The following is a 17,438-nucleotide window of genomic DNA, read 5'->3' as shown; positions in this document are numbered from 1 at the left end:
GTTTACCACCAACAATCATCAACTGTATGATCATTAAGAACCAACATCAAATCCATGCACATTTTCAGTCTTTCTTTCATTATTATTCTCATTTGATTTTTCTCTCCTAACACTACAGAGAAGGGGAAGAAACAAACTGTCTGGGTAAACTAAAAAGATCTTTCCCTTCAAAAGGAGAACTCCATTCTCGGCCAGCAGACGATGATTCACCAGAAGCTACTCCGCCTTCATGAAAACCCGGCATAGGAACAATGCTTCCTTTTGATTGTACCGATCTCATTGCCTGTTGAGCAACCACTCCAGAAGCATTAGAGTCGTACCTATGACTAGCACTACTCTTTGAAAAAGGTGAGAGCCCTAGCCACAAAGAATGCGACCTTGGTGAAGTCAAATTTCTATCCAACGACCAGTCTATGCACGTATAATCAAACTGCATTGACCCGCCAGTGCTCCAGTCTACCGGTGAAGACGCCCCTGATGTGGCTGCTGATCCTAGTCCGGAAAAGAGGCCTAGCGAAGAAGCAACAGCTAGCGATGATGATGGACCTCCTCTATTCCACATGTTATTCCCTCGATTGGTTGCCTGGGGATCTACTGAATTACTGCTGGCTGCAACAAACTGTTGTGGAGGATGATACTGAAGTTGGTGATACATTTGATTAGAATTGAGGAAGTTTGGACTAAGGCTTCTACTGGTTGGAGGGTGAGATATAAAGCCATTAGACCTCATAGCTTCTACACCATTGCTTGGATACCAACTAGCAGACACAGGGGGAGAGGAACTCATGCTTGTGGCTGGAACCTGCTTTCCATTTACAGTTTGGGACCGCTGCATCACAATTACTGGTTCCCTAGCTGCACTGGACTGAAGGTTCTTAAAATCACCTCCAACAGCCATATAACGAGCTTCAGTCTTGGAAAGTGGGGGAGAAGTTTGCAAAGGCGGTTCCGATGAATAAGAAACAGATGGATTAGATCCTGCACCTGGCCACCTTTTATCAGCAGCTGGTGTGGTAGCTTGTTGGGGCTTTGCCCATTCAGACTTGGGTTGTATTCTCTTAAGAGGCTGTATATTTCTGTTATTGGATTCTGACGGTACTCCTAATGTAGCTGCTCCCTTTGTATAGTTAAAATCCTTTTCATCTTTTTTAGGTTGATTCAGCGGGGGAACAGGTTTCGTTTGTAGCCTTGGACTCACAACTCCTGACTGCTTACCATTGCTAGTAATAAGGGGATCACCAGGTTCTTCTAACTTTGGTGGAGCAGATGGATGATTTTGCTTCATCTCTCTTAAGGACTCTGCAGCCTTATCAAGATCACCCTCACAGTTAACAACCACTCTTTCAACCTCCTGTTTTGAACAATCATATCTTGTTTCCAGGTCTGCAAGCCGGGCAAGCTCTTCTGAGATGTCAATTTTCAAATTGCCCGTACCTACATTTTTATCCTTCTGACTTTCTGTTTCTTCACCACCTTCAAACAGCCATGCTACTGATTCCTCCACCCTTCCCTCATTCAGTATCAATGCCATTGTTGCCCGTTCATGAGAAAATCCCATTGCCACAAGCTGTTGAGCAAGAGACTCTAGCTTCCTGGACATAAGATAACCACTACATCGCTCGTGCAACTCTTGCGCTCGCCTTTCCTTCTGGCGCTGATGTTTCCTCTCATTCTTCTGGCGGATTTTCTCTCGCTTATCATTATCAGCTCCCGGTACCGTTTCTGGTCTAACAGGGGGATTAGAACCTTTTTCTTTATGGTCTTCAGACTCACCGGACCAACTACCATTGTTGGAAACAGAATCATACTCAACACCCGAAACAACAGACCCAATGGGATGTCCCTCTGTCTCATCTATGTTCCGGAATCGACCATTTGAATGTATTGGGGAGGTAGATGCTGCTGAGGTTTCAAGAGTATGAAACGTTCCTAGTAATGGGTTGTATGCACTTGCTGGAATGCCAGCTACTCCATTACCAGACCCTGATGGCTTTGCAGAAGCCTTCTGAGCTTCCTTGGTTGGCTTTTTGTCTTTAGACTTGGATCGGGATGAAGGAGACATTTCCTTAGAAAAGCAACTGGCCTACAATATTTAATGAAACCACATTGTTCTTTTTAATCGGATGCTAAATGGGTAGAGTACTATATATTTACCAAATAATATTCTATTCACAAAGGAGAGAAAAAGAAAGCAACAATTACATCAACACCACACCTGTTGGCAAATGACTAAGCACTAGTAAAATGAAATCAACAGATTATTGATAAAACTAATGAGAATGAAAAACTTGTTTTAAAACTTCAATTTAGTATATCAAATTATGGGGGAGAAAAAAATATCAGGGGAAAAAAAAAGAGCAACTGAAATTCAGAAGGATGGACTTAATTATAATTCTTTATTTACAACACAGGCCAATAACTTTTCACAAGTATTAAGCTTTACTAAAGCATACATCACTTTACGGATCAAAAGAATATGACATAAGACAATAGAAATGAGGGAGAAAACCAGTTTTTTTTTTCTTATTCAGTGTTTATTCTTCCTGTATCCTAAAAAAAAAACATATTACATCCTCTTCATTCGAGTCATATTGACTGATAAATCTAATGCAAGTAAGAGATTAGACTAATTACAATCATTTTCAGATCCAAAACATAGCAAACAACAAAAAAGATGATGATGATCTTCTGCTAACGGCTCCAATGAACCTTGTCCCTAAAATTCTCTGACGTATCAATCCTCCCTAATCAAAATTCAAAATTTGCTAAGCTACATCGTATAATACCGAGATTCTCCAAAACTTTCGATATGTAAATACGAAAACTACGAAAAGATTCACACTTTCTGGCAGAATCAAACATATTGCCAATGAGGAACCCAATACATACATGCATACATCAAATTCAGTATTCAAAAGCATTGATATTGAACAACAATAACCAACGAGTCATGACCAAAAAAAAAACAACGAGCCTCACACAATTCACGCAATCAAGGATCGAAACGGAGACCCGATATTGAACCAATTCAATCCAAACCAAAATTCAAAAAAGGCAAATGCGGAATTCTAATAACATAATTCAATTATTCCACGAAACCCTAAATCTAAAACACGAGATTCCTAATCCTCACTCTCCAATCCAATCAACGTGGCAAAGTAAGATCATAGAAAATTAAAAGAGGGGAAATGAAAACATGAGAGAGATAGAGAGAGGGAGGTGGATGAAGAAGAAGGATTAGGTAGGCACCTGGGTGTTTCAGAGAAGGAAACGTTAAAGAAGAAGAAGAAGATGAAGATGATGATGATGACGACGATGACGATGGAGAGATTGCTATTGAATTGCAAAATCGTTTAGAGAGAGAAATGGAAGAGAGAGAAAGATAGGTTTTTCGAGGCTGAAACTCAATTTGGCAGAATTAGGGTTTTGAAGAAAAAATCAGATCTGAAAAAAAAAAAAAATACCAATCGGATTATGTCAGAAAATTATTTTTCTTCCTAATTCTCTCTGTTATTTTTTTAAATAAAAATATAAATTTACGCGTTTAAATAATTTTTTAATTGTCACCAAAAAAAATAATTTTTTAATTAATCACTTTAATAATATAAAAATATATTATTAGATCTTTGATAAAATTATTTGATGGTATGAAAGACACCAAAAAAAATTTGATGGTATGAATACATAGAAATTAAATTCTTTTATTATGTATTTATTTACAGGCAAATTTTTTAGTGTCAAAATGGCTGAACTTATTTTTTATAATAAATTTTAAATATTTAAAAATTATTTATTTTTATATTTTTAAATTAAATATTAATTTTTATCTCTTTTTAATAAATTAGGTAAATATATATAGACATCATAGTATGTACTTTATTTATATAAGAATAAAAATGACCTCTTAAAATTAATATAATAAAAATATCATAATTTGGATATAATAGAAATGTAAAAGAATTTTGTGTTACCATTAATATACAATAAAAATTTATATCATTTGTAATCATTAATCTTAACTATCGTTTAAATAATTATACAAATAGAATAAGATTTGATTTGGTAAAGTTTTTTGAAAAGGTGTTTGTATTTTTTAAAAACTTAAGTTTTTTATACTAGACTTTTATCTTGCATTTAGTAAATCAAAAAGATCATGTGCTTGTGTTTGTAACTTTTAAAAGATCAAAATACTTTTAAAATTACCTAAGATAGGGCTTTTTAGAGTTGATTTGTGCTTTTCAAAATTTAAAAGTCTAGTATAACCTCATATGTTAACTAATTTTTAAATTTTAATGCTTACATTTATATCTATTATAATATTTTTAAATTTTAAAACCTATTTTACTAAATATAATTATTGTTGATCAAAAGCTATTTTTAATTTGATTTACCAAACATAAATGCTACTAACTTTTAAAAAATCATATTTTAAAAATTAACTTTTATAAACTATTTTCATAAAAAAATTTTTTTTACCAAATTAAGTCTAATTTTGATTGAATAAAAATATCAAAATTATTTTACATGATAAACTAATCATAATTACATACATAAAAAATCAATAAAGTAATACAATTTTACTTTCAGATGATAATTTTATATTACTATATTCAAGAATTAAATTATAAAAGTCTAATAGTATATTATAATCTTTCTTTTTTTAATTTTAATTCCGTGAATGTGAATATCTTTAAGTGGTCTAAACATGTCATTATTTTTTTCATTATTCCTTGTTAATATATTTTTTTATTATTTTTCCTCACAATTTTTAAACAAGATTTGAAAGTATATATATATATATATATATATATATATATATATATATATATATATATATATATATATATATATATTAAGGGTGTTTGGGATGCGGTTTTGATCGATTTTAAGTCAAAAACTTATTCGATTTAAACACTAATTTTATTTGTAGTGCAGTTTGAATTGTTTTTTTTTTTTTAAATTCGATCCGATCCAATCAATTTCAAGTGGTTTGGATTGAATTAAATTTGCGGTTTTGTAAATTAAAAAATTAAATATATATAACAAGTCTCAACATCAAATTTTAAATAACCAATAATGACATAACAAGTCTCTACAATATTTTAAAAACTAACGATAACATAACAATAGAAATAAAATTACAGGTTAGTTAAAATAAATAAATAAATCACATTTTGAACATAAAATATTTATTAAATAATAATAATACATGAATAATATAAAAATATATAATAAATTATCATGTTATAAGTATAATTATAAATATAATAATAAAATAATAATATTATAGCATATTGTGCGGTTTGAATTGAATTTGATCGATTATGAAAAATAGATTCGAAAATTCGATCCGATCTAATCAGCGATTTGCAAAAAATAAAATCTAATCAAATCTAAATTAATACGATTTTAATCGATTTTTAGTTTGAATTGAATTAGATAAACAATTTAATCTGTATCGATTTGAATTTAAACACCCTAATTATATACCACCTTAAATGAAAATCAAAGTAGACACCTGTAAAATTTATAAATAGAATATCATTTGAAAGATAACATAAGTTACCTTGTAAGTTATAAATATATCTTATCATTGTCAACAATGGGAAGTGTTCCGTGCGTATAGAGCCGAGGTATAGCGACTCTTTCTGTCTGCTACTATGCTCAGGTGGAAGAGGTATACATCGGCTGAGTTGGAACACCACGGCGGGAGCACCTGCAAAAAGCACTCCGACACTCAAGTAAGAATGTGAGTTATGAGAAAATAAGAGAAGTAAATCAGAGTGAGTTCTATGACCTGTCTTACTCCGGAGTTACCTATCTGTTTATATAGGCTGTAAAATCCCTACAATACCCTTACTCTCCTTTTTCCCAAACCAAACCCTAACCCTAATCTCAAAATAAATCTCACACCCTCTCTCTTACATACATACACACACACAATTCAGAGAAAGAGGGAGAAGTAATGGAAGCAAAGAAAAGAGAAAGGGGAGAGTGAGGGAACGGAGAAGAGAATAGAAGGAGGCTGTCCACCATCACTGCCGTCGCATTGGAGCACGCCGGCGTCGCACCTCACCGCCGTGGAGCAGCCGTCCCACGTGTCGCCGCCGGCGCTGACGAAGAGGGGAGAGAGTGAGACGTTGAGGCAGAGAGCTGCCGCCGCGGGAAACGCGATGGAGGAGAGGACGCCACCAGCTCTGTCACGCCTGGTTACTGCCTAGCATGCCGTCGGAGACCGCCGTTCCCTCACCACTGCTGCGTCGCCGTTGATAAAGCTGTTGTCGCTGCCGTGAGCCGCGAACAGAGGAGGGAGAAGGAGGCGAGTTCGTGAGGGAGAAGAAGCAGCGCTGCCACCTTGCCGTCGTACCTCCTTGCTACCGTCGAGCTGTCCGCTGCCATTGTTGCCGTTCTGGTTCGCTATTTTTCCCTTGAATATGTTTCACTTCCGTATCCTGCCATTCTGAATTTATTGAACCTTTGCTTTACCTTGGATTTTCCAGCACTATTTCTTGTTGTCTTCCATTCAATTTGAATCCAATAGTTTCTCTGGGTGCTATGATCATCGACGTTGCAATAAGAAATGGATGCTGCTGTTGTTGCAGCCGCAACTTTCCGCTGCCCGATCCAAATCATGTGACACTTCATTTCATTCTACATCGATCATCCTCACCCGTTAATTTCGCACTTCGGTTTTGGTCTCTTCGGTCCTTTAGGGCCACGTTGTGAGTAGACTTTAAATTTATAATTGTTTGGCTTTACGTCTATAATTATTTGGATATACGGTGCTTGAACTTGTTATACTTACAAAGAGTATTATCAAATGATTTTAAATTAGTTTTAATAATTGATTTATTAGAACTAAATGCTTATCCTTGTTAAACTCATTTTAATATGCACATGAGACTATATATTATGTTTGAAGAAGTTTTATATTATTTTAAAGCATTTGATTTTATTCGAATATGTATTTTTGAAGCATTGAAATTTTGTTGGTATTCATTTATTTTGGAATTGTGAAATATTTTGAAATGCCTTAAGATTGAGAAAATATGATTGAATCTGATTTGGATGAGAAAGTATTATCTGATTTGATTTGATTCGATACCTTATATATTTGAAAGATCAAAGATTGGTTGTATTTGAAATTATATGTTTTGAATTGGTTTGGGATGCTCGTATTAGAAAACCGTAGTTAACGGCAGTTATGACGTTAACCTAGATGCATCTGGCTCAGACCTCAGCTAGCAGGGGCGTTGCTAGCCTAACGTGTAGGCCACACGTTGGATCTGTTATTCCGTGTGGACACACTAGAGGAAAGGGCTACCCTTAGAGGTGGAGCCGTCCAAGTGTGGACTATTTGATTTGATTTCTGTATGAGAACTCCCTTATTGATTCACTTATTCATATAAATTATTATTTTCTAACTAAAATTATTTTCATAATAATGTTTAGATGGTCTCATGTGAATTATAGATATACTGTCTAGTCACTGAGTTGCAAAACTCACCCCTTTTTTTAAAAAAATATTTTTCAGGAATAAGTATTTGATTATGTGAGCTTTTCTATTCAAGAGTAGTGATCAGCAATGGATTCTATTCCTTGTTGAGTTCTTAGACGTCATCTGCTCCATATGTCACAGGCAAGATCCATCTATATTTATTTATTTTATTTTTGTTCAATTATTTAATTATTCATTCTAGAAAGTGTAAATTTATTCAAAAAGTATTTGTAACATTTTTATTTATCTTATATTCGAATCTGTTAGGCTTGCTAGGGAACTCTTTTTCCTGAGCGCCAGTCATGGCTCATTTTGGCCATGACATAGGCGTTTGAGGTTGTTTAGTTGGAGTTAGTTTCGGGATTCTCCGGATTTACCGAAGTTATCCACAAGGCTAACGTTTGACCCGTTAGTTGTGGTTCCGAGCTTTGTTAAGCTCGTCCGGATTTTGTGGTAACGATTTTGGAGATAGTTTTTGACTTGTTGGAAGCCGTTATCAGATTATGTAGTCGAGCTCTGACTTGACTTTTCCAGGTTATTAGCCGAGTTTAATTTTGGGTTGTTAGCCGAGGTATAGGGTACGTATCATAGCCCCCAAGCTTGCCTTGTGTTCCAGAGGAAACATAGGCGAGCTTCTAGTTTCTTCGTATACCTCGGCTATTGTAGGCATGATGTCCCGAGCTTGCATTTTTTGAATTTGCTGTACGTGGCCGAGTTATAGCACACGCGGCCGAGTTATTTTGAATTTGTAAGTGGCCGAGCTATAGCGTACGTGACCGACTTATAAGGACAGATCAGATCTAATCTCCAAATTATAGTTTGTATCTGTCGAGTTATAATGACTAGATCACAGCCCCCAAGCTTGACCTGTGAAAGTTTTCAATTAAACAGGTTGAGCTTCCGACCTATAAATTGAAATTATAGCAGCCCCAAGATCAACCTGATAATCTTGAAAATAAAATTGGACAAGTTTGTCACTGGAAAATGGATTGCTTATTTCAATATGTTTTTGAACGAGCTTATAGGTGATTGTTTGTTGGAATCCTACCGACTTATAGGTGATTGTTTGTTGGACGGACGCCGACTTATAGGTGCCGGTTTGTTGGACTGAGGCCGACTTATAGGTGTCGGTTTGTTGGACTAAGGCCGACTTATAGGTGTCGGTTTGCTTTGATTGATTCAAACTTATAATTATCAGTTTGTTTGAAGTGATTCCGACTTATAGTTGTCGATTTGTTAGATTGGTTCCGACTTATAACTGTCGGTTTGTTTTTTGTATGCCGACTTTAATATTAGTTTGCCATAATATGTGTAGAGCGTAAACAATAGCTGAACTAAAGGCATGGATAAAAATAAAGAATGATGAAGTTAAAAATAATATACTTTTTTATTAAAGATTACTCTCTTAATATAGAAAGTATAGGATGAAAGAACCTCATTAAAACCTCTCCAAGCAAAATCCGGTGTAAAAAAAGTCGTGTGAGTAGAGAAAAGAGTACATCTTCGAGCCATAGTTCTTTGCCTAGTAGTGCTTGAAGGGTATAAGTCCCTGCCGATCAATTTGTTGATTCAAAAAGATCCTCCTGGTAATCTTCTTTTGATTGAGTTGGTTTATTGATCCGCCGAGCTTCTCTAAGCTCTTCTATTTCCATCTGTCCAACTGCTTTTTCTCGAAATTCTGCTAAAGTCTTTGGCTTGGTCACGGCTATAGTCTCTTGAAATTTTTCAGGACAGAGGCCGCTTTTAAGTGCGTGCAGGTGGACCTCGGAACTGAGGTCTGGAATCTCTATAGTTACCTTGGCGAATCGTGTCATACAGTCCTTCAGGCTCTCGTGTTGTCCTTGTTTGATAGTGCTGAGGTAGTCTGATCCGTGTACGTATATCTTTGATGCGGCGAAGTAATTAATGAAAGACCTCGCCAGCTCTTTAAAGGAAGAAATTGATCCTGCAGATAATTTAGAGAACCACAGTAAAGCAGCACCATCAAGGTAAGTGGGAAAAGAACGACAAAGTATAGGCTCATTATTAGCGCCGTTGAAGAACATCATGGATTGAAATTTTTTAATGTGAGCTCGGGGGTCACCAATCCCCTTATAAGGCTCCAGGGAGTTAGGCAACACGAAATTCTTCGGCATCTTGAAGTTTGTGATTTCTTCGGAGAAGGGGTTGTCTAGCGTCAGCTTTTCCTTTGGCGGGGTGATGCTCAAGGGGTCTGAGTTTCCCAGGGCCGAGCTTTTAGAGCTACTCTCCTCGTGCTTTCCTGCGTTATTCTGTGTGGAGAGCTCGGCAAGTCTTCGGACTTCTGCTTGGAGCTCGGCCATCTGGACTAGGAGCTCGGCTTGGTTGAAGGGTTAAGCTCCGTTTTCAGCCATATCTGAAAGGTCAAAATCCCTGCACAAAAGAAAAGAAAAAAGGGCAATGTAGGAGTAAAAGTGGGGTTAAATTAACTCAGGGCCCCACGGTGGGCGCCAAATGTTCCGTGCGTATAGAGCCGAGGTATAGCGACTCTTTCTGTCTGCTACTGTGCTCAGGTGGAAGAGATATATGTCGGCTGAGTTGGAACACCACGGCGGGAGCACCTGCAAAAAGCACTCCGACGCTCAAGTAAGAATGTGAGTTATGAGAAAATAAGAGAAGTAAATCAGACTGAGTTTTGTGACCTGTCTTACTCCGGAGTTACCTATCTGTTTATATAGGCGTTTGAGGTTGCTTAGTTGGAGTTAGTTTCGGGATTCTCCAGATTTACCGAAGTTATCCACAAGGCTAACGTTTGACCTGTTAGTTGTGGTTCCGAGCTTTGTTAAGCTCGTCCGGATTTTGTGGTAACGATTTTGGAGATAGTTTTTGACTTGTTGAGAGCTGTTATCAGATTATGTAGCCGAGCTCTGACTTGACTTTTCCGGGTTATTAAATGAGTTTAATTTTGGGTTGTTAGCCGAGGTATAGGGTACATATCAAGAAGCAACCAAATTATAAAATAAAATAAAATAAAAAAAACATGACAGCAATCCAAATACTTTAATTCAATATTACTATTTTTTTTTTACGGAAATTCAATATTACTAATGATTTAGATAGATTGTTTATATCAAACACACTTATTTTTGGCATGTATAAAGTATATTTTATCCAAAGTATATCCACAATGATGTCAATATATTCATTATTATTATTATTATTATTATTATTATTATTATTATTATTATTATTATTATTATTATTATTATTATTATTATTATTATTATTATGGCAGGCAATATATTACATATTCAAGACATAATTGCACACTAAACGATAAAATACTAAACATAGATCAAATGAAGGCCACCAAAAAAATAGGTTGGATACTTATCTCGATTAAGATTCAGTGTCAAATTTGTTACATGATTTTTGGTAATATTTTACTAAGACTATATTTCAAATTTGTTACTTATCTCATTAATCATATTTTTTTTAAAAAAGCTTATCATCACATCTTAACCATTGATTATATAAGAGATATTAATGATTTTCCGAATCAAAGGATTTAACTGAATTAACTGAAAACCATTTGCCAACAAATTAGTCAAAATCCAGTAAATTAATAGAGATTTTTTAGTAAAAAGTTAGTTCAAAAAAATTTATTTTTAAAAATATATTTTATATGTACATAAATTATTTTATTATATCTAGTTCAATTTGTCTAAATTTGAATTGAATATATAAATTTTGATTTTTTATTTTATTATTCTAGTTCAATTTGTCTAAATTTAAATTTAATATATAAATTTTGATTTTTTAATTTTTTCTAATATCTTTTATTTAATAGGCCATAAACTAATTTATTGTTACTTGTTAGTCAATAAATTATTTAAACAGACTAATAAATTAATCACTTAAAATTTTAAATTTTAAACTTTATCGATTCAACAATAAATATTTTGAAAATACAGAAATAATAATATTACAATATCAATATTTTTATACAAATAATTCTTTTTTAGGGTTGGACCATAACAAATCAGATTTTTTTAAAAAATAATAAAAAAATATTTTATAAAAATGTTATAAATTACATATTTTCCTAAGTAATTTTTTTTATTTATTTAACAAAAAATCCTAGCAAATCTCAAACAATATATATATAAATTTTAAAAATATTTATTAAAAAATTTAGAGACATGTAACTTTGTTAAATTCTGGTCAGCATGTAATCAACAAAAAAAAAATAAATTATTAAATAAAATTTCACACCATTAAAATTATTATGAATGATTATTTAATGATTACAATCTTTATTTTCTTTTTATTTTATCTTATCTTAATTAGTTAGGAGCTTGAAAACTGAAAAGAAAGGAGTGGTCAACGTGATAAGTTTCAAAAATCAAAAGACAAAAAAGGTTTACACCGTAGGAGTCTCCTAGAATACCGCTTTGTGGAACCTCCATTCTCAAAATCCATAACAAACAAAACTTTTCCCCTTTTCACTTCTTCTTCTTCTTCTTCTTCTTCGTTTGATACTCTTATCTCTTCCTTCTTCTTCATATAAACCACCCGAGAAGGGTTTTTCTTGTCTTCACTAGAAAAACTGAAAAAGAGAAACATGAGGAAGAAACTGGATACACGTTTCCCTGCTGTAAGTTCTGGCCTTTTCCTCGTTTTCTTATACCCTTTTGCTGAAAGTTTGTAACTTAATCTTTTGCATTTGTAATCATTGTGATTCTTTTATGGGGGTTTGTTTCCATTGTATTGGTTCATGTTTGGTTTTGGAATTTCCTTTATTCATGTTTTAATGTGTAAACTTGTTTTCTATTTATTGTTATTGTTATATATTATGATATATTCTCAAATGGGTATAAATTATGTGTGGGAATTGTTGACCTTTGTTAATGAATTGGTTGTTGTGCTATTTTGTTCATTATTGACAGGCTAGGATTAAGAAAATCATGCAAGCTGATGAGGATGTAGGGAAGATTGCTATGGCTGTGCCTCTTCTAGTTTGTAAGTAGTCTCTTATTGGTGTATTTATTTTTTCTTGTTATATGTTTTGAGGAATTTGTATCAATTTATCTCTTGTTTGTGTATAATGGCAGCTAAAGCATTAGAGCTATTCCTGCAAGATTTGTGTAATAGGACATATGATATAACTCTTAGGAGAGGGGCAAAGACCATGACTGCTTTGCATTTGTAAGTGATATTCTTTTGGCTTCAATTTTTTATTTTGTGTTAAGGATATATTGACATGTAGGTTCCTTTTTTTGTTTGGTTGGTGATAGCAATGATGTTCATAAGAATAGGAGATCTTCGAGGTTGTTTTGGTAAGTGTCTCAGGACAAAAATACTGATAAGACAGAAAAGTTGTGTCTTTGTCTCTGTCCCCATCGTTCGTAGCTTTTTCTTTGTGGACAGAAATTTCGGCAAATTTTCCTTGTGTATGTATGCATCTGTCTTCAAAACATGTTTTTGTATTTTTGTCCTGAGATAGTTACCGAACGAGGCTTCTATTGATAGTTTGCTTAGTCACATTATCCTTTCATGTTCTTCTTTTGGTTTGATATCCAAAGATGTTTAAGATTAAATTCCCCTTTATAATCTTCCATTTATCGAATACATAAATATAATTAGACCAATGGAAAAGGTCGAAGGCATATAAAATTTTGGGATGGCGTTGCTTTCTGAATGTTTTGCTCAAGTGTTATGCTCCTCTTTCTAGTATCTAATAGCTTCAATTACTTGAATCCTTGCCTTTGCAGAAAGCATTGTGTCCAGACATTTAATGTGTTTGATTTTCTGAAAGATATTCTCAACAAGGTTCCTGATTTAGGTGGTTCTGGTGCGACGGGTGATGATCGTTCTATCCCTAAGAGGAGGTTTGTGCTTTGCTTGATTCTGTTGTTTGTTATTTTGAAAATGTTCTATTATCGCTGAATTTTGTTTATCTTGTATCTTACATCAGGAAAGTTGCGGAAGGTGATGATAATGACAGCGATGAGGAGCAAAAGAGAAATAAGATGGTAATGTATCAAATGTTTTAAATTACTTCAAATTAGAAGTTATATGACTTCTCCTTTTTCTTGTATGAATCCGCAGTAATATATCAGTTTTTTTTATGTTATCTGATAATTTGCGCAGCTAGAGGCCAGAAATACTAGTGGCAGAGGAAGGGGTAGGGGGAGAGGTAGAGGTCGTGGCCGAGGACATAGAACAGCAGATCATGATCATGAAATGATTTTGCATGTCAAGTTTGAAGATGAATCTGATGTATTGAAGCAAAATGGCAAGCACACACACAGCAGTGAAAGCCCGGAAAATGTGTTGGAACATGAAGAAGTTAAGCCGAGTTTGTCAGTTAGCAGGCAAGCCGAAGCGTGTGTAAGGAATATCGACTTAAATATGGCTCCAGTTGATGAAGATATGGATTCATTCGACACACAAGCTCCAGTCCCAGTAATGGATTCATCGGACACACAAGCTCCAGTCCCAGTAATGGATTCATCAGATACACCAACTCCTGTCCCGACTACCTCATCTGCGAAACAGAGAGTAGAAGAGAAGCACGAGGAATACCCTGGATGGTCCTTTTCGGACATGGAAAAAATGAGCATCGACACCATTCAGTTGGCGAACATAAACGGAAGGATAGATGAAGACGACGAAGATTATGACGAAGAAACATAGGTGAGTCACTCAGCATTAGTTTAACTATGAAATAGTGTGATTTGTAAGTTCTGATTGGAGAACTAGAGTTAGAACTTTTAGGACTAGAGAGTTATGACAGATCATTAGTGTTTAGGAAGGTTAGGATGGAGATTGCATTTGATGATTACTCTCCTTACTACCTTAGTTTAGAGTTAAAAAAAATGTAGAGATGGTTTCTTCTTAGAAATGTTTCACCTTAATGTAATTTGATAAGTTATCAAGTTTATCATCTGATGGAGGGATTGCTTACGGTAGGCATTGCATTAGATTTTATGGTTCAAAATCTGATGAAGGTGTCTCCCTTAAGCAATCCCTTTCCGATTAAATATATTTGTATGCGTGCGACCCCAACATTCCCTACTTGTTTGATTATTGCTGAGCAGTTTTTGGATATCAAACTCCTTTCCAGAACGTAATTTTAATGTGGCCGATTTCTCTTCTTTGCAATCAGTTTCATTGTAGCACCTGTCGCCCTAGCTAATCGTCCTCCGTTTCCGAGTATGATTTTTATGTTATGTATGATCGTGCCTAAGGATATATCAGTTAAAGTGGATTTTTCTTTTTGATCATTTAAAATTCTTTTTCAAACTCTACAAGTTTCTTCTGAAACATAGGACTCAACATTATTCAACTTTCTTTATAACATTCACTAGCTATGTATTAAAAAAGATGAGTGATTTCTTTTGTGATTGTCCATTTAATTCTCCAAGCTCTTGCAAGATAGTTAAACAACTTATCCTCACTTGGTTTTAGGACTATAAACTATAAAATAACTTTCTCTGATAATAATAGTTTATTATAAGATAAAAATTTATATACGATTGTCTTCATGTAAAAGTTAATAGAATTTTATCTTGCTATGAAGATTTCACAATGGAAATCCAATATGGTTTTGGCGTATTCTCTTTGGAATGATTCATGGATAAATATAAACGGTGAAAGGCAAGTGAGACCCGTCATTGTGCAGATTTAGACATAATCATCATCCTAGAAAAAGTTGGCAGATACTCATAAAATAAAGATAAGGTATAAAATAAGTAATATACGTGATACTCTAGCTAGAGTATAATAGATAAAGCAATTTTATCTATTTGAATGTTATCTCATGATTTTTCTTCTTGAAAAAGAAACAATTGAATAATCTCTATCTAGATCAAACCAGAAAATTTGATCCCAATTCACACACAGACTAGAGATGCAAAATGCATGTTTGCTTGGTTTTAGATATAGTTCAAACTAACAAAATGGAGTTTTATAAACATATTTAAAGGGTTTATAAACATGTAAACACATGTTTTAATCCTAAAATTGTTTTCTATATCATTAATAGGATAAAAGTAAATGTATGATTTGAGATCAAATCAATTTGGTTCTCAAATTTTTATTTATTAATTAATTCAGTCCCATTTTACAGTACGTGACACTTTAGGCCATTTAGTATTTTAGGATTTTACTAATTTCGTCAAAGAGATAATCTACATAAGACACTAAGTTAATTTACCATATTATCAAACTCATGACTAAATTAATTATTGAGTAACAATTAAAATAAAGATTATCGATATATGTTGGTGAAGAAAATTCAAAAGCTATTGGACCATATTGGCACGACGTTGTTATTGTCATTTTATTAACAATGTATAATTATAAAATTCGACCTAATTAATCAATTTTAAAAATTTTAAGGATTAAATTGATTAGCTAGATAATTTATTAGTATTAAATTTAATTTTTGTTTGATTCTAAAGTATTTTTTAAAAAAAATTATGGATGAAAAAAATTATTGAACAGTTGTTAAAAAAAAAGTATTCCATCATTTAATAGTTGTGCAAAAAAAAATATATAAACCAAAAAGATTGTTTAATTGTAAAAAAAATTCAACTATAATCTACATCTAAAGTTTTTTTTAAAAAAATTAATTAAAAAAGAAAAAATGATGATTTATGAGCAAGACATACCAGGTCATGTGGGTCGAGGGTTTGCCCTCCAACCTACGTGCAAGTCCCGAGACCCAACTCTTAACTTGGAGAGGACAGAACAACATATTGCAAACCCAAGTTAAGAGTTCGCGTTATCAATAATATTGCCAATCAAGTTCATTAATTAAGTCGAATTTTATAACTATCTAGAATAAACTAGTAAAATGGTACCCCAAAATTTATATGATTGACAAAAAAATTCACAAAAACTGTTAAGAACAAATAAGCCTCCTTATCAATTTTAATTTCAATAATTAGGTCGAATTTTATAATTATGTAAAATAAACTACTAAAATAGTACTCAAAAATTTATATTGTTGACAAAAAAAATTACAAAAAATATTAACAACAAATAAGCCTCTAAAAGATTTAAAAATGAGATGAAAAGAATTAGATATATATATATTTTAAAAAATAGATTTTAGAGATCAATTTTTTTTCCAAATATTTATAACATTGTTCTAAGTTCTTCGCTTGACAAGTCTCACCTCGGTCATATATATTAGAACACACGGGTTTATAAAACTTATGAGAAGGTGTAACATTTTTTGAATTTGATAACGCGAGCTTGTGACCTGAGTGGGGGCATTATTGTAATGGAACATGGGCTTGGATATTCTTGGTTGGGCTAAATGTGTTTGCAATATGATGTCCTATCCTCTCCAAGTTGAGAGTTGGGCCTCGGGACTTGGGCGTAGGCTAGAGGGCAAAGGGTTAACAGGTTGCTGCACCCTCGGCCCACATGGCCTGGTATGTCTTACTCATAAACCATCACTTTTTTTTTTAACTAAATATTTTTTAATAAAAATTTTAGAATGTTACAATATGGATGACCATTGACCACGTATGATTTGGATGGCTTAACTTTCCTCTAGTGAAGTGTCATATTACCAAGGAAATTACATTTAATGAAAGAGGAAAAAGAGGACTCTTGTACATGTATAAATAGGAGGTTAAGCCTCCGTTGATTACACACAGCAACAATAAAATACTCTTCCTCCTTTCATATACAATTCTCTATTTCTCTCTTTTAAGCTCTTAAGTTGCAATATATATATATATATATATATAAAACACTAGTGAATAACCAACTTGGGTCAGCTCACTCGTCCGCTTAAACAAGTGTCGGGAGTTCGAACCCCGCCTTGTGCATGCAGCAACTCATTGGCCAGCGGCAGACCCTTAAATGGAGCTTAGATCCGCGACGGATTAGTTCTTAACCTGTCGGGTTGAGGGATACCGTTTGGGTAAACCAAAAAAAAAAAAAAAATTAGTGAATAGAT

The 17,438-nt window shown here is 33.7% G+C and overlaps 2 protein-coding genes across 2 annotated transcripts; one reads left to right on the top strand and one right to left on the bottom strand.

Moving 5' to 3' along the window:
- Position 1: 1 nt before the first annotated feature.
- Positions 2–3,479, bottom strand: LOC112736696 (uncharacterized). The gene is made up of 2 exons (XM_025786255.3): positions 3,250–3,479; positions 2–2,083 (listed from the first exon to the last, which is right to left on the bottom strand). The coding sequence occupies exon 2, from the start codon at positions 2,060–2,062 to the stop codon at positions 113–115; it is 1,950 nt and encodes a 649-aa protein (XP_025642040.1). The 5' UTR covers positions 2,063–2,083; positions 3,250–3,479; the 3' UTR covers positions 2–112.
- An 8,333-nt stretch (positions 3,480–11,812) lies between these two features.
- On the top strand, positions 11,813–14,527 carry LOC112736695 (uncharacterized). Its single transcript, XM_025786254.3, has 6 exons — positions 11,813–12,113; positions 12,406–12,478; positions 12,571–12,664; positions 13,231–13,347; positions 13,434–13,491; positions 13,610–14,527. Exons 1-6 carry the CDS (start codon positions 12,081–12,083, stop codon positions 14,153–14,155), a joined length of 921 nt encoding a protein of 306 aa, XP_025642039.1. The 5' UTR covers positions 11,813–12,080; the 3' UTR covers positions 14,156–14,527.
- Positions 14,528–17,438: the final 2,911 nt, after the last annotated feature.

Source organism: Arachis hypogaea, chromosome 13 (genome assembly GCF_003086295.3).
Source record: "Arachis hypogaea cultivar Tifrunner chromosome 13, arahy.Tifrunner.gnm2.J5K5, whole genome shotgun sequence".
In the NCBI taxonomy this organism is placed as follows: Eukaryota; Viridiplantae; Streptophyta; class Magnoliopsida; order Fabales; family Fabaceae; genus Arachis; species Arachis hypogaea.
The sequence above is the reverse complement of the archived record's forward strand: the minus strand, read 5'-3'. Positions and strand labels throughout refer to the sequence as shown.

Bases quoted from the DNA above. Each gene is read 5' to 3' on its own strand.
- LOC112736696 (XM_025786255.3), bottom strand. From the start codon at position 2,062: ATGTCTCCTTCATCCCGATCCAAGTCTAAAGACAAAAAGCCAACCAAG.
- LOC112736695 (XM_025786254.3), top strand. From the start codon at position 12,081: ATGAGGAAGAAACTGGATACACGTTTCCCTGCT. The intron at 12,114-12,405 runs GTAAGTTCTGGC...CATTATTGACAG, and splicing joins TGGATACACGTTTCCCTGCT to GCTAGGATTAAGAAAATCAT. The intron at 12,479-12,570 runs GTAAGTAGTCTC...GTATAATGGCAG, and splicing joins GGCTGTGCCTCTTCTAGTTT to CTAAAGCATTAGAGCTATTC.